This window comes from Bos grunniens, chromosome 14 (genome assembly GCF_055505025.1).
Source record: "Bos grunniens cultivar Pamir isolate PY7600 chromosome 14, Bosgru_T2T1.0, whole genome shotgun sequence".
NCBI classification, from domain to species: domain Eukaryota; kingdom Metazoa; phylum Chordata; class Mammalia; order Artiodactyla; family Bovidae; genus Bos; species Bos grunniens.
In genome coordinates, this window is record NC_141178.1 from 688,627 (window position 1) to 703,549 (window position 14,923).

At 43.5% G+C, this 14,923-nt stretch overlaps 1 protein-coding gene across 6 annotated transcripts in view; it reads right to left on the reverse strand.

The window, feature by feature from the left end:
- COL14A1 (collagen type XIV alpha 1 chain) overlaps positions 1–14,923 on the reverse strand; it is a 236,029-nt gene that overhangs the window by 130,033 nt on the left and 91,073 nt on the right. For all 6 annotated transcript variants that reach the window (XR_015140401.1, XR_015140400.1, XR_015140402.1 and 3 more), the window contains exons 16-21: positions 13,562–13,701; positions 12,720–12,852; positions 11,485–11,547; positions 9,416–9,567; positions 2,730–2,859; positions 98–220 (exon numbers count right to left, since the gene is read on the reverse strand). Coding sequence is in view for 3 of the 6 variants with exons in the window: in XM_086335693.1 (XP_086191819.1) it covers positions 98–220; positions 2,730–2,859; positions 9,416–9,567; positions 11,485–11,547; positions 12,720–12,852; positions 13,562–13,701 (741 nt within the window). In the remaining 3 variants the exon portion in view is untranslated. The remainder of the gene's footprint in view (positions 1–97; positions 221–2,729; positions 2,860–9,415; positions 9,568–11,484; positions 11,548–12,719; positions 12,853–13,561; positions 13,702–14,923) is intronic.

Consider the following 14,923-nt stretch of genomic DNA (forward strand, 5'->3'; position numbering starts at 1 on the left):
GGGAAGAGACTCTTCCCATTTCTTAAAACCAGTGATGGAAAGTAAAAACAAAAATAACCTATCTTTGAAGATTATATTTTTAAAAAGCATGACTTACCACTGACAGGTTTGTAGACAATCCTATAGCCCTTAACTGGGGAAGACGGGGGGTCCCACGCAATGCGCAATCTGTTATACCATTCTTCCGAAACCCGTAAGTTTTGGGGACCAGAGGGTGGCACTGGGCAGGAGGGAAAATGCAAAAAATGGTTTAATGTGGTTTCCATCTTTACAACCTACCTTTTGGTTAATAGAGTCTAATGGATTTCCCCACAGCTTAAAAATACTTACAAGGGAAAATGCACTGAAGTAAACAGTAAGAAAACTTAGAGAATCCATGGGAATGTTAAGTATTAAATAGTAGAAGATAATTGCTCTTGTGGTAAAACACTTTTATCTGAAGAGCAGCTCTTCACTCAATGAAATTTGGCTCCATTTTCTTCAGTTACTTTAAAGCAATATTGAAGTGAGAAGTGTTTATGAAAACATTTCTGTCACACGTCTCTCTGTCACACTATCATATCCAGGATGATTAGATTAATAGTAGTGATAGCAATTCTTAGAGGTAAGACTTTTTTTTTTTGCTTTCATCTTCATATTAGGGGTTCTGAACCATATCTGGTGGTTCAGACAGCAGAGAATCTGCCTGCAATACAGGAGACCCAGGTTCAATTCCTGGGTTGGGAAGATTCCCCTGGAGTAGGTAATGGCAACACACTCCAGTATTCTTGCCTGGAGAATCCCATGGACAGAGGAGCCTGGCAGGCTATAGTCCACGGATTGGAAAGAGTCAGACACGACTGAGCGACTAACGCTTTCACACTTTCATATTGCCTATATTCTGTGAAATTTTAATCATCATTCATCAATTTTTTATCAAAACAGGAGAGCTATTTGCATGAAGGATCTTTGTAAACTATTATGCATGTTGATGGATATTATCATTATTACTCTGTTGCTGACAAAATTTAGTTGCGTTAACCACTGCTTAAAATAAGTGGACCACTCAAAATTATTTCAAAGAACACCCTTTGAAATAACTTTATTGTATAGATGGTATTTCCATAGTAATAGCCTTTAAAAGTTTTTATTTGTTTGAGTATATATGCGTGTTCATCATGGAACCCTTTTATAAATTATGCAAATCAAACATTTAAACAAATTGTATACAGTTTTTAAAGGTTATTTTCCATTTACATTATGACAGAACGGTGGCTGTATTCCTCGTGCTGCACAAGACATCCTTAAGCCTATTTTACACCCAAGTCTGTGCTGAGACAGGGCCAAAACCAAAACAGGACCAACAGAAACCCAGGACAACATGAGAGAAGACGCGGAGCCCAGGACAACATGAGAGAAGACGCGGAACCCAGGACAACATGAGAGAAGACGCGGAACCCAGGACAACATGAGAGAAGACGCGGAGTGCTTTGCCCGAGTGGTCAGAGAAGCCTGAGTCGGTGGCGTCGAGCCGAGACCAAAATGACAAGAAGTCAGAAATGCAAACCTCTGGGAAAGGATATTCAGCCTGGCAGCTGTGGCTCGAGTCAATTTCTAAGGCTGAGCCAAGCTTTAGAAAGCCAAGGAAGGGCAGGGAAGGCGGGCTGGCTGGGGGCGAGCTCAGGAGGGTCCAGGTCACCTCGGCCTGAAGGGCCCCTGCACAGATCTCAGAGTTTATGCTGAGTACCACGGGGAGCCATCAGGTGGCTTGGAACAGAGGGGAGACATGAGACCATCTAGATTTTCCAAAGCTTCTCCGCTGCTGTGAAGAGAGCACAGCATCCGGGAAAGAGGGCAGGAAGACGTGGGCGTGCGCTCGGGTGAGCAGGTGTGACGTGCTGGGTGAGCAGTTAGGTGAGGGGCGTGCATGGGCCCGGATGGGCCTCTGAGAGACTCGCAGCACTGGGGATGATCAGACGCTGGAGGAGGGAGATGCAGCTATGATTCAAGTCTTAGGTTTTAGAGACAAGAGAACGGAACCCAAGAGCAGTGAAGCGATTTGCCCGAAGTCACACAGCTTCAATGTGTGAAGACAGAATCCAAGCAGACTTTCTCTCTCCAAATCCCCTTTTCTCTTCTTTTTTATTGGAGGAGAGGTGCTTTACACTGCTGTGTCAGTCTGCTGTACGCAAAGTGGACCGGCCGTGTGTACACAGCACACACACATCCCCACTTTCTTTGGATTTCCTCCCCACTTAGGCCACCACGGAGCCTGGGCAGAGGCCCCGAGCTCTGCAGCAGGTCCACGTTGCCTGCTGTATACATGGCAGTGTGCATATGTCACGCCCAGCCTCCCTGCTCATCCCACCCCTGCCTTCTCGCCTTGGAATCCATGCGTTTGTCCTCTTGAGGTCTGTGTCTCTACTTCTGCTTTTTAAATAAGATCTATACCAGTTTTGGGGCTTCCCTGGTAGCTCAGATGGTAATGAATCCACCCGCAATGCAGGGGACCCAGGTGAAGTCCCTGAGTCAGGAAGGTCCCCTGGAGAATGGAAAGGCTACCCACTCCAGGATTCTCGCCTGGAGAATTCCATGGACAGAGGAGCCTGGTGGGCCACAGTCCATGGGGTGGCAAAGAGTAGGACACACGTGAGCGACTGACACTTCCAGACCATTTCCACCCCCTACGCTGCAGCTGCTGGGTGCATTACAGAGGACATCGAGCAACCCCAGGGGGAGGCTTCACTCACAGGTCTTTCCAGGGGCAGAGACACTGACCCCTTCTCCGTCATCATAGATGGGCGTCACTGTGACCTTGTACTCAGTCTCAGAGAGCAGATTCTTCAGAAGGAGAGTGTTCTGGCTTCCAGGCACCATAATCTGAAGACAAAAGCAAAGGACCATGGTGTTGGTCAGACTTGCGTTCCGGCTGGTCCACTAAAGAGGAGGACTTGAGGCACTTTGAAATAATCAGAAGCAGGGAGATGTGCTTGAGGCTGACAAGAGGAAGACATCCATGCGAAAGCACTTCTCTCTGCAGCTCCCCTCAGAGCAGCCCTCAGCTTCTAATCACTAAAGCAGAAGGCTTAGATGTGAAGCTTGAGCACTCAGGAACAGCCTTCTCTCAACATCTTTTCAGCATTTGTAAAGCAGCCAGAAGAAAAAACGATCGCCTCTTTGCAAAGCAGGTGTTTATGGCTTAGGAGTGTTCATTCTATAACACAGCCTGCACGGCATATTTGCTTATACTTAAATATCCTCTTGAAAAGTCAGCCTTCCATTTCTCCCTGTTCAGAGATCATCTGATCCCAGTATTTCAGGGTGGATGCTAGCCAAGAACACCACAACCACACGTTAAATCCCAGATTTCCGAGCCAAAAGATATTTACCGGTGACACTAAGAAAGGTTGCAGTTTCTTTTACTTCTGAAAGGAGAGGTCTTCCTCAATCTGAAATCACCATTCCTCTGACTCTAAAGTCTGCAGAAACTAAAATCCAGCAGTGGGGTGGACACCACCCACACGCTGGTGCCACATTCCGTGTAGCGAATCCTGCCATCCCTAAAAGAACATATGGACCAGAAAAGCCACATGTTCTTAATACTAAGGCCACAAAACATTCTCCCCAGGCTTCAGCAGTTAGATGCTGGCACATTTCTGGGCCATTTGAAAGACTTCATCATGGCTGGAAAAAAATGCTAGGATGTAAGAACTGACCCAAACTAGTTTCAGGGAGTCACAAGACTGGGACAGCTGGAGCTGGTTTTGGATTCAAGAGCTGGGTAAAAAGCCAGCAGGCAGAGGGCGTGCTGTCTACTTCTGGATGAGGGAAGGAACCTATACATCATGGAATAAGCCCTAGAAAGCCTCGAGTTGAACTCAGAAGCAGCTGTCGCTAAGACATTGCTAAGCTCTAAAAGCAGCCGGGGTAGGGGGTTAATATAAAGAGAGGAAGTCTGCATTAGGTGATTTATACTAAAGCAATATGATTTTGCTCCTCATATGGAATGACATTGAATATCCAGGGTGGTACTGATGCAGTCCTAGGAGGGAGATTTTACACAAGGAGCTCTGCTTTACTCTAGAAGGAGTTGGATAACCCTGCATTAAGAAGACGTTAAAAAAGAATCGCAGTTGTCCTGTCTGGTCTCATCCACCATGTAGCTTCCTTTAGGGCATTTCTTTTCTATATAACCCTCTGGAGCCCAGAGCCTGAGCTTTGACTCCAAGCTGTGTGCCTATCTACCCACCCATGCTGGTGCTCCTTATATAAGGTCACCTCTCAAACTGAGAAGCACACTGACTTGGGACCAATCAGATGTGGCCTGCAGGGCACTGGAAGCTGTGGGGCCGTCCTGCAGGGCTCGTTTAACCTGCCAGGCAGCAGTTTCTGGGGTTTATAGCAATAGTGCTCATTTAGCTAGCTGTTATTATCTGCCAAGTACTGCTCTAAGTATCCAATTGCAGTAACTCACTCTTCACCACAGCATTTTGAGGTAAGAAGTATCATTACTCTTATTTTATAGATGAGGAAACTGAGACTCATATAGCTATTGGGTAAAAAAAAAAAAAGCCATGGGCTTCCCAGGTGGCTCAGTGGTAAAGAATCTGCCTGCAGTGCAGGAGATGCAAGTTCCATCGCTGGGTCAGGAAGACCTCTGGAGAAGGGAATGGCAACCCATTCCAGTATTCTTGCCTGGAGAATCCCATGGACAGAGGAGCCTGGCAGGCTACAGTCCATAGCACTGCCAAGAGTTGGACACAACTGAGCAACGGAACACCCACACACAAAAAGGCCATATTGAAATCCTGAATATCTGCTCTGAGCCCTTTTTTAACCACTGCCCTCTGTTCCAGCTGACTGTACTATGAAAACCTCTTTGTCCTCATGATACTCACTCCCAAGAATAAAACATAAACCTTCTCTTGGGTATGCAAAGTCCCTTCTACTGGGCCTCTGCTTGTTTGCACAAAGCAAGGTAAAGATGAGCACCCACTCAGAAGATCTAAACAGACATTTCTCCAAAAATGACATATGGATGGCCAAGAAGCACATAAAAAGATGCTCAACATCCCTAATTATTAGAGAAATGCAAATCAAAATGACAATTAGGTATCACCCCACACTGCCGGTCAGAATGGACATCATCATAAATCTATAAACAATAAATGCTGGAGAGGGTGCAGAGCAAAGGGAACGCTTCTGCACTGTTGATGGGATGTAAATTTGTTCTCTATGAAGAACAGTCTGGAGCTTCCTTAACAAACTAAAATAGAACTACCATATGATCCAGCAATCCTGCTGCTGCGGCTGCTGCTAAGTCGCTTCAGTTGTGCCCTAACCCTAACTCCATGTGACCCCATAGACAGCAGCCCACCAGGCTCCCCTGTCCCTGAGATTCTCCAGGCAAGAACACTGGAGTGGGTTGCCATTTCCTTCTCCAATGCATGAAAGCGAAAAGCGAAAGTGAAGTCGCTCAGTCGTGTTCGAGTCTTAGCGACCCCATGGACTGCAGCTCTCCAGGCTCCTCCGTCCATGGGACTTTCCAGGCAAGAGTACTGGAGTGGGGTGCCATAGCCAGCAATCCTACTCCTGAGCATATACCCGGAGAAAACCACAATTTGAAAAGATACATGTACCCCAGTGCTCACTGCAGCACCATTTACAACAGCCAGGCCATGGAAGCAGCCTAAACGGCCACTGACGGAGGAATGGATAAAGAAGACGTGGTGCGTATACTCAAAGGAACATCACTCAGCCATGAAAACGACCCCATTTGCAACAGTCTGGATGGACCTAGAGATTATCTATCATACTGAGTGAAGTAAGTCAGACAGAGAAAGACAAATATCATATGATATCACGCATATGTGGAATCTAATTTTAAAAATGATATATATTGTCTTATTTACAAACCGAAAAGGCTCACAGATTTTGAAAACAAACTTATAGTTACCAAAAGGGAAACGTGGTGGGGGAGACAAATTAGGAACCTGAGATTAACATACACACACTACTGTATATAAAATAGATAACCCACAAGGACCTACAGTATAGCACAGGGAACTTTACTTAGCATTCTGTAACAATCTGTACAGGAAAAGAATCTGAAAAGGAATGGACATATGTACATGCGTAACCACATCCTTTTGCTGTACGCTGAAACTAATACAACATTGTAAACCAACTATACTTCAGTAAAACTATTTTAAAGAGATGGGCACCCATTAAAAACACATGCTACAGGTCATAGCAGATGATGGTTTTGTTTATGAAACAATTCTATAAAAGACACTCATGGTTAAATGGGATGCAAATCTAACCAGTAAACGTCACGTTTTTAATTTTTCAAATGCGCTACTCCATGTCTAGCTCCGTTATTGCTCAAAGCTCTTCAGAACTGGATCTCATCCAGCAAGAGGTTCCCACTGTAGACAGAGGATTCCCCATGTCTCATTTTGCTGCTGTCTTAGAAAGTTCTGTTTCTATAAAGTGATTATCATGCTTTCTATGGTGAAGGATTAGGTGGGGTTGGTGCTGTTGTTTTAATTCCAACCCCTGAAGATCAGTATTCTTATAAAATATAATAAAACAAAATTGCTAAAACATATGATCATATTCTTGAATATTCCAGCAATGTCAAATTGCTATAAATGTTTTTAAAAACTTAATGTTAATATCAAGCTTATCTTGTAGGAGACTGATCTACATTCTGACTATCCCTGCTCTAGAATATTTCCTGCAACTTAAAATTCAGTGCACAGTTTTAGATTTTTCGGGTAGGATCCAGAAAAGTCTGGAATCCTGGTCAGCCTTTCACAAATAAAGACATGTGAGACCTCCCTCCACTGCCAAGAAAGCTCAGGGCAAGGTCACTGTCATGGCTCCATTTCTTAGCAGAGCTGAAAGTCAGTCTTTATGAAATATTTGACAGGGAGTTTTACTTTCTAAGGGTTTGAAAGCTTTTTATTGGGAATATTTCGTAGATTTGATTATGCTTAGAAAATATAGAAATATTTCACTTAACCTCAATTGGAAAAGTAAAGTTAATTCCCCTTGTTTTATATATATTAAAGCTTGAATTTGGTTTACCATAGATCTATACTATTCTCCAACTTTGGTACTTTATCTTGGCATTTCCTTGGATAAATTTAATAAGGTTTTATAGCTAAAGAAGATTTGGAAAGATGGTAAGAGGCGTTTCTCCTATCCGGACACATTTCCTTTCCCACATTTGTAACATGTTTAAGCCCTCTGTCTTTCCCTGTCAGCCTCATTATTTTAATCATTCATTTGGCTGGACTTACTCACCTAACGTGAACAGTCTCACAGACGCAGAGAACAGACCTTGTGGTTGTCAGGGGGCAGGGATGAGGGAGGGGTCGAGCTGAGGCTGGAGTTAGCCTCATGTGACAGTAAGCTGTCACATACAAGATGGATAAACAAGGTCCCTCTGTACAGCACAGGGGGGATAAACCATGACGAAAAGAGTGTGTGTGTGTGTGACTGAATCACTCTGCGGCAGAGCAAAAACCCGCACAACACTGTAAATCAATTATACTTTAAAAAATTTAAAAAAAGAAAATATTTAAGATATTCATTTGGTAGGTGGGAGCTATTAATAATATAGTTCAAGTGCCTGACATACCTTTGTTTTATAATCTAAATGCACACACTTCCTGTCTCCAATAATATATTACATTTATATAGCAGTAATGTTTCATAAAACACAGATATAAATTCTCAATTACTCCCCAGTAGAGTCCCAGAAAATATGTCTGTAAATAAAGAGTGCACAAATTCAATTTCATTGGAATTCACCAAAGGGTCTTGATAGTTAAAAAATTCTAAAATACTTTCTTTTGCATAGCAAACACACTTCTGCACAGTAAATAATTACCATCACATTTTATCAAATATTTTTCATTTTATTACACGTTTGTTTAACTGGGGCACATATGTGTTGAAGACATTTGATCTTTTTTTCCTTCATCTAGGTGTCCAAGTGTTTCAAAATAAACAGTGTGAAATGAAAGAAACTAGCAAAGGGAAAATTATCTAGAGACGATCCAAAGTAAATATTATTATTATTTTACCTTGTATGGCTTACAAGTGCACACACAAGATTAAACTGTTACTCATTCCAAATTAGTGGGAATATTTAGCAAGAAGCTTAATGTGTTTCTTGGAAAGAGTAGAAACAAAAACCAAAAAACAAAGCTCTCACTCTGGGAAGTTTTTATGGGCTTCATTTTAGGGACTAGATTAAAATATGAGGACAATAACAGGAAAAAATGAAACATCCAAATTATGTCTTCAGTCGCCATGGTTAAGCACAATTTTAGCTTTTTGGTATGTTCCAATCATGGATCATTTGAAATCTATAATCTGAGTGAATTTATAACTTAACCTGTTTTATTCAAGTGTCCATTAACTTTCCAAAACTGCCCCCAGACCAATTCCATGGACCTTCTGGTCATTCACAGTGGACCTGCTTATTGCCCACTGTGTTATCACTGTGTTTTACGGGCAATTCATCCATCAGCCCGAAATTAAGGACTTTCCTGAAAGAATCTGGAGCTCCAACAATTGTTTATGTATCATAAAAATACAATAATTTGCCATCAAAGGCTTCATAAGTGAGGAAGAGAAAGAAAGGATAATGATGTTGCTCATGCTTTTAAGATAGGCTCAAGGATATAGTGTACAACACAGGAATGTAGCCAATTTTGTGTACTAACTAAATGGCAAGTAACCTTTAAAAATTATATGATTTTTAAAATTTTAAAAACGAAAACACTTCATTTCTTAATTAAAAAAGAGGGTACCCAGGTTTTCAACAGAGAAAAAAAAACAGAGATGAAACAAAGAAAACACACAAAAATCTAAATCCCTCATGAAGACACTCATGATTAAGAATACATTAGAAATGACTATAAACCTGCTCAAACAGAGTCAGTGTCAGGGAAAAATACAACCAATTGTTAATGGAGGGCATTTTATTAGGAACACTACAACTACATAAAGAAGACCTTTGAGCTATGTTTTGCTGAACCTTTTAATCAGATTCTCACCATCAAAAATTATATATATGTGTATATATATGTTTATATATTAAAAGTTTATATATCAGAAGTATGCACACACATGCACAGAGACAAGTGTATAATGGACTATTTATGATCCAATTTTTGTGCTCTAGCAAGTTGTCAAGGCAACAGAAGCAAAGGGGTAAAGAAGGTTCAGATGCTTTATCTATTTAGAGCAGGTTACAAAGATGGTCAGTTTCAGAGAGAGAAAAGTCATCAAGTGTGGGTCAAACAAAAACATTAGTTTCCAGAGAGATGAAGAAATGAGCGTAAAGCTTGCATTCACAGCGCGCTGGCCTGGTTAGTCAGGAGACGCAGAGGGGCTCATCAGCTCTGTTGATACACACCGTTCCCAGCACTTCTTCCGCTGGGTCCCCTTGAGCAGTCAGGTAGGTCACCCTGAACTGCTGTACACTGCTGTCTGAAATGTCCCAGGCTACCCGCAGGCTAGAAGTGGTCTCAGCATCTACCACCAGGTTCCTGATTCCGGTGCGGAAAACTGGAATAGACACAACCAGGGATTTAAAGAACTTTTTATCCATCTTATTCCAAAATGAGCTACAGAGGTGATCTGTGGACATGGCAACAAGCATCATTTATTATATCTCTGTTATGCAGACCCAGGCGAAACAAGAACTGCTCAGCTTCAGTGGTTAACCGGGAGCTAGGACCCCGATTAACAGCAAATAAAAATGGGTTTAAAAGATGCTTTCAAGGTGAGTCCGTGGACCCCTCAAAACCCCCACGCTTTGTGTACACTGGTAAAGGGAACCGGGGAGCAGCTCTCAGTCTCGATAACGAAAAGGGGAGCCCCGAGCGGGGCACGACAGTGAGAACTCTCGTCAGTCTGCGCGGGAGAAGCAGGGTAAGGGTCCCACATGGCCGAGCTCGGTGTGCAAGGCAGCATCCGACACACACACCCGTAACCTACTCACCTGTTTCTCTTTTTATTGCTAGATTTCTTAAACAATGTTGGCCGCAGCATGTGGACCTTAGTTCTCCAACCAGGACTCAAACCCACACCCTGCCCTGGGAGACAGAGTCTTCAACCCTGGACCCCAGGAACGCTCCCGGGCCGTTCCTTGTGTTAACACCCGTCACTCAAAGCACACGTCTCCCACCGCGGCGGCCTCGATCCACGCAGCCCGCGGGGATGCTACCTTCCTCTGGATCTCTCCGCCTCCATCTGTGCTCAGCCCGCATGGACGCTACCCTTCCTCCGGGGTCTGTCCGCCTCCACCTGAGCTCAGCCTGAGTGGACGCTACCCTTCCTCCGGGGTCTCTCCGCCTCCATCTGCGCTCAGCCCACGTGGACGCTACCCTTCCTCCGGGTCTCTGCGCCTCCACCTGCGCTCAGCCCGCGTGGACGCTACCCTCCTCTGGGGTCTCCGCCTCCACCTGCGCTCTCTGACCGTCTCCTCTCGTCTCCCACAGCGGCGGCTCTCATTTGTCCCATCTCCTCTTCTCCCTCTCGTGCTAACTCCCTTCCGATCTCTCCACCTCCACTGACTCCTCTCTTCATTCACTTACTGCCATTCAGCAAACACTCACTGAACTTTTCCTGTATGTTAGACGGTGTCAGGCCTTTAAGACACAAATGCTTAACACGCGACAGAAATAGTGACGCGTCCCAGAGGAGGCAGACGAAGGACCTTCCTGGGCAAGACTGCGGGAGGGGACCGGGGTGTGGGTGCAGAGCGCAGCGCCTCCCCTTCAGGACGAGGCGCTCTAGACGACAGGAGGGTACCGGGAAAGCGCGAAAAACACCGCTACGGTTGAAGGCAGGAAGAGAAACAGGCTCTCACCAGGAAGCATTCCGGGGGTTATGGAAAGAGATTGCGAGCGTAAGGAAGGGCTCAGTAAAAAGGTGAACTGAAGAGCGAATCCGTGAACGATGGATACGTGGATGATAACGGAGATCCATTGAAACGTTTTAAGTCGGGAAATAAACCTCATCAGGCTTCTATCTAGCTGACTCCGACAGCTAGTTGGGTGCTGTATGGTGACGGAGGGGAAGTTAGATTGAGAGAGGAAATAACTGATGTAAGACGGTACACAGCCAGGTCTCAGTCACCCCCGGGAACAATCCTCAAAGACAGCATCAGGAGGAGTTACTGAGCTCAAAAGCAGAGCAGAGACTGCTTGGGGCTGCTCACGCTAACATCCTCTAAACGATTAGATGGAAATCCAAATGAAGACAGGAAACAGAGAGAACGCCACGGGGACAACGATGCGTGGACTGGAAGACCGATCAGCACTCAAGGATAAGAGGTGGACAGTTCTAACAGGAGTGAAATTTGACCCTGCATGCCCCGTTCCTAACAATAATATAAATCAGATAAAACTGGGATAACATAACTTCTGCTTAGAACAAACTCTTCTTCTTACGGGTACTTGGGCTTCTGTTTGCTCTTACCTGATGTCACAGGTCTGGTAGGGGCTTCTTCGGTCGTAGGTGGTTCTGTCCAAAAACTGTCAACTAAAAAAGTATTCATGACTTTAAACTTCTCTAATGATGATAACTCTATATATTTGTGTATAGCATTTTAGAGTTTTCAAAGAAAAGGCAGACAAGGAAACTATAACCTGAAGAAGTTTCTAATCACAGACACCTGCCATCATATTGAAAATTACATCTATAAAATGTGAAATCCACTTTGAAATGGGGCATAATCATGATGATTAAAGGAAATCAAGCAGCTGTAAAGGGGCTGCCAAGCAGGAGCAGCAAGGCAGACAATAAGAAGCGCATCTGTGATTTCTGTATCCACACTGGGCAACCAGAGGATAGAAGGGCTATTGAGGTCAACATGCTCATCCAGCAGCTTCTAGAATACTGGCTCAGACCCCTGGACTTGCCTTGTCTGAGACTGCAGACTCTGCCAGGGGATGGGCTACCTCCAATGACATGGAGTACAAAGACCCAGCCCTTTGACTCAATTTGGGAGCACTCAGAAGGGCCACGCCAGGTGCAGAATTTCTAACAGAATATCCTGAGGGCTCGGTTTTAGCCTTTCCCTGTTCCCTATCCTTTCATCCTTGTTTCTTTACAGACGCATCTCCCGACTACACTCTCAACAAACCTTCTGGATGCAATTTTCTATTTCAGAATCTGGCTCCAGGGAACCCAATCAAAGACAACGTGTGGTTATTACCTCATATTTAAAAAATGAAGGGATGAATGAATCAGCAAGCGAATTTTGTGCAAGATCCTTGGAACCAAGATCAACTTGGGATTTTCCAGAAACTCCTAGACACTTCTGCCCTACATTTATCTGATTTGCTCATTTATTCAGTTATAAATTATTTCATCCATCCATCCATCCATTTATTCTTCCATCCATTCACCCATTCCTCCATTCAACAAGTATTCATTGCACAGTTAAAATATGCCACGAATTGTGTTAAGTGTTGGGGATGTAATGGTGCACAATACAGATACGGTCCCTGCCTTTAGATGATGACAGACCAAGAGTCTAAGGTGCTCTGCACACTGATTTCATTAAAGGTGAAGATGTGTGAAGGATTCTAGGGACAAAGTTTCTGAAGCCAGGAGTAAGGCTGACGGGCAGGGAACCCAGGAGGGTGAAAAGGGTGTCAGAATAAATGGTGGGAGCTGGTGAAGTTCACCGTGGCCTGACTAAGACTTACGTGTGGTCCCAACAGCAGTCACAACCTCACTCTCACTCCCGTCGTCCAGTACAGCCAGCAGGGAGACTTCATACTCAGTGCCAGGCTCCAGGCCTTCGATAACATATGAGTCTTGGTCTTCTTGAAGGACAACCTGAAAGGTATTTGGTCCTTAGCAACCAGGTTTACTTGAATAACAGAAGAGAAAGTTAAGAAAAAATAATAAAAAGCAAAGATGCTATCCCAAGTGTAAGCAAAAAATAACTAAGCATAAGGAACTCCAGGGCCACTGAGTTCAATTTTAAAGTCAAACCAGAGCCTTTTTTCCTTTCAATTCTTTCAGCAAAGGAATGATTAATATTGCAAAAGCAGCATTTCAGAAGTTTTATTAAGTGTCATTTATGAAAATCAAAGATACTGGAAATATGTAACACTTATAACTAAAGCCCTAAAAAAAATGCGTTTTGATCTTAGAAAAATCATATGATTTGACATTTATAAAACTCCAGGTCATGCAAAGTATTGAGTCCTTCTGGGATTCTCAATGTATTTTAATACAAAAACCAACTCAAATGCCAGCACTGGGCATTCGCTTCCTAATAAAATTGTTGTTGTTGCTATTTAGTCGGTAAGTTGTGTCCGACTCTTTGTGACCCTGTGGACTGTAGCCACCAGGCTCCTCGGTCCATGGGATTTTCCAGAAAAGAATGCTGGAGTGGGTTGCCATTTCCTTCTCTGGGGGATATTTCTGACCCAGGGATCGACCCCGCGTTTCCCGCACTGCAGGCGGATTCTTTACCGCTGAGCTACCAGGGAAGCCAGATAAGACGCTCTGGAGTACTTTTCGACCTCAGACCACTCACTTCTTCGGTGCTGCCCCCGTAGACTGGGATCCACATCAGCTTGTGCTGCCCCTCGTCCGCCGACAGCGGGTGCCAGCTCACTCGAAAGCTGTCTGGCGTCACCTCGTCAATTTCCAAGTACTGCTGGGCTGGAACTTCCTCTGTAAGCCAAGCGGGGAGATTCTGTTAGGGAACAGAGACGGCAAGAGACCCGTAACTCAAGCAGCCCACCAGGGGCCCCAGGTAGAGAAGGCTCTGGCGAATCCCTTGTTTCAGGAAAGCACGTGGAAGCGGGGAAAGCAAGCGCCAATCAGTCCAGTGTGGGCTCGCGTTCCTGTGTCCAGCGTTTACCCACAGTGTAAGTTAGGGAGACCGGAGACACAGCAGACTTTTACAGTTTTTTAGTACTTTCCAGAACTCTTGGAGTCTCTATTTGGCTCTTTTCATTAATTATAAAAAAATCAGAGTGCCACATTTGTTATTTTACAAAGTTACACTTTTCCAAGTATTTTGAAGAAATTAATAAAATGATGCCTTAGAAGCCTGAGAAATGTCACTTCTAGCTTTATCACCTCTCATGCCTGAATCACTCTTTAGTAATAAGTTAAATCCAGAGAAGAACATTCATCCTTCTAATTTTGTACATATGGCTGCCATCAAATTGAAATATCATTTATCAGACATCCACTATTACACTGTTTACACGCTTCTGGGATACGCAACAAAGACCATAACATCTAATTACACCCAAAGTGAATTGTAACTCATTGATTTTTATTATTTGAAATCAGAGGTTTTAAAACTCTTTGACAGGATATCATGAGAATTCCAACTAGAGTTAGCCTTTGGGAGATTTTTCAAAATCACTGAACTCTTCTCTGTGAACATTATTTCACAATCCCCTTTATTTCTTATCTCTTTCCAAATTACCTTCTCTTCTTAGTACAGCACTAAATTTGTTTCCAAGTGCAATTAATAAAGCCTGGAAAGCAAACAACAGAATTTTTCCACCAAGAGGCAAAAAAAAAAAAGTTACATTTATTGAATGACTACAGGGTATATACAGAAAAGAAAAATAGTGCATTCGTGCTTTATTTTTTATTTTAGTATTTAAAATATGCCATATTTTTGTATGACTATTGCCAAGCAGCATGAAAATACCTAATTGGCTACAGACTGATGCATTAGGTTAAATGGCATGTACCTGTCATTTTTGTAGGCCAAACAAAACCTGTTGAAGAGCTGTAATTTTGGAAGTTCAATTAATATACACACATATCAGTGGAAGAAATGTGAAAATTTTATGTCACTAGAACAAAAGAAACAGCGTGAGATTAGGAAGAAAACGGTGCAGACTTTTATTTAGCAAAGACCTTTGAACTC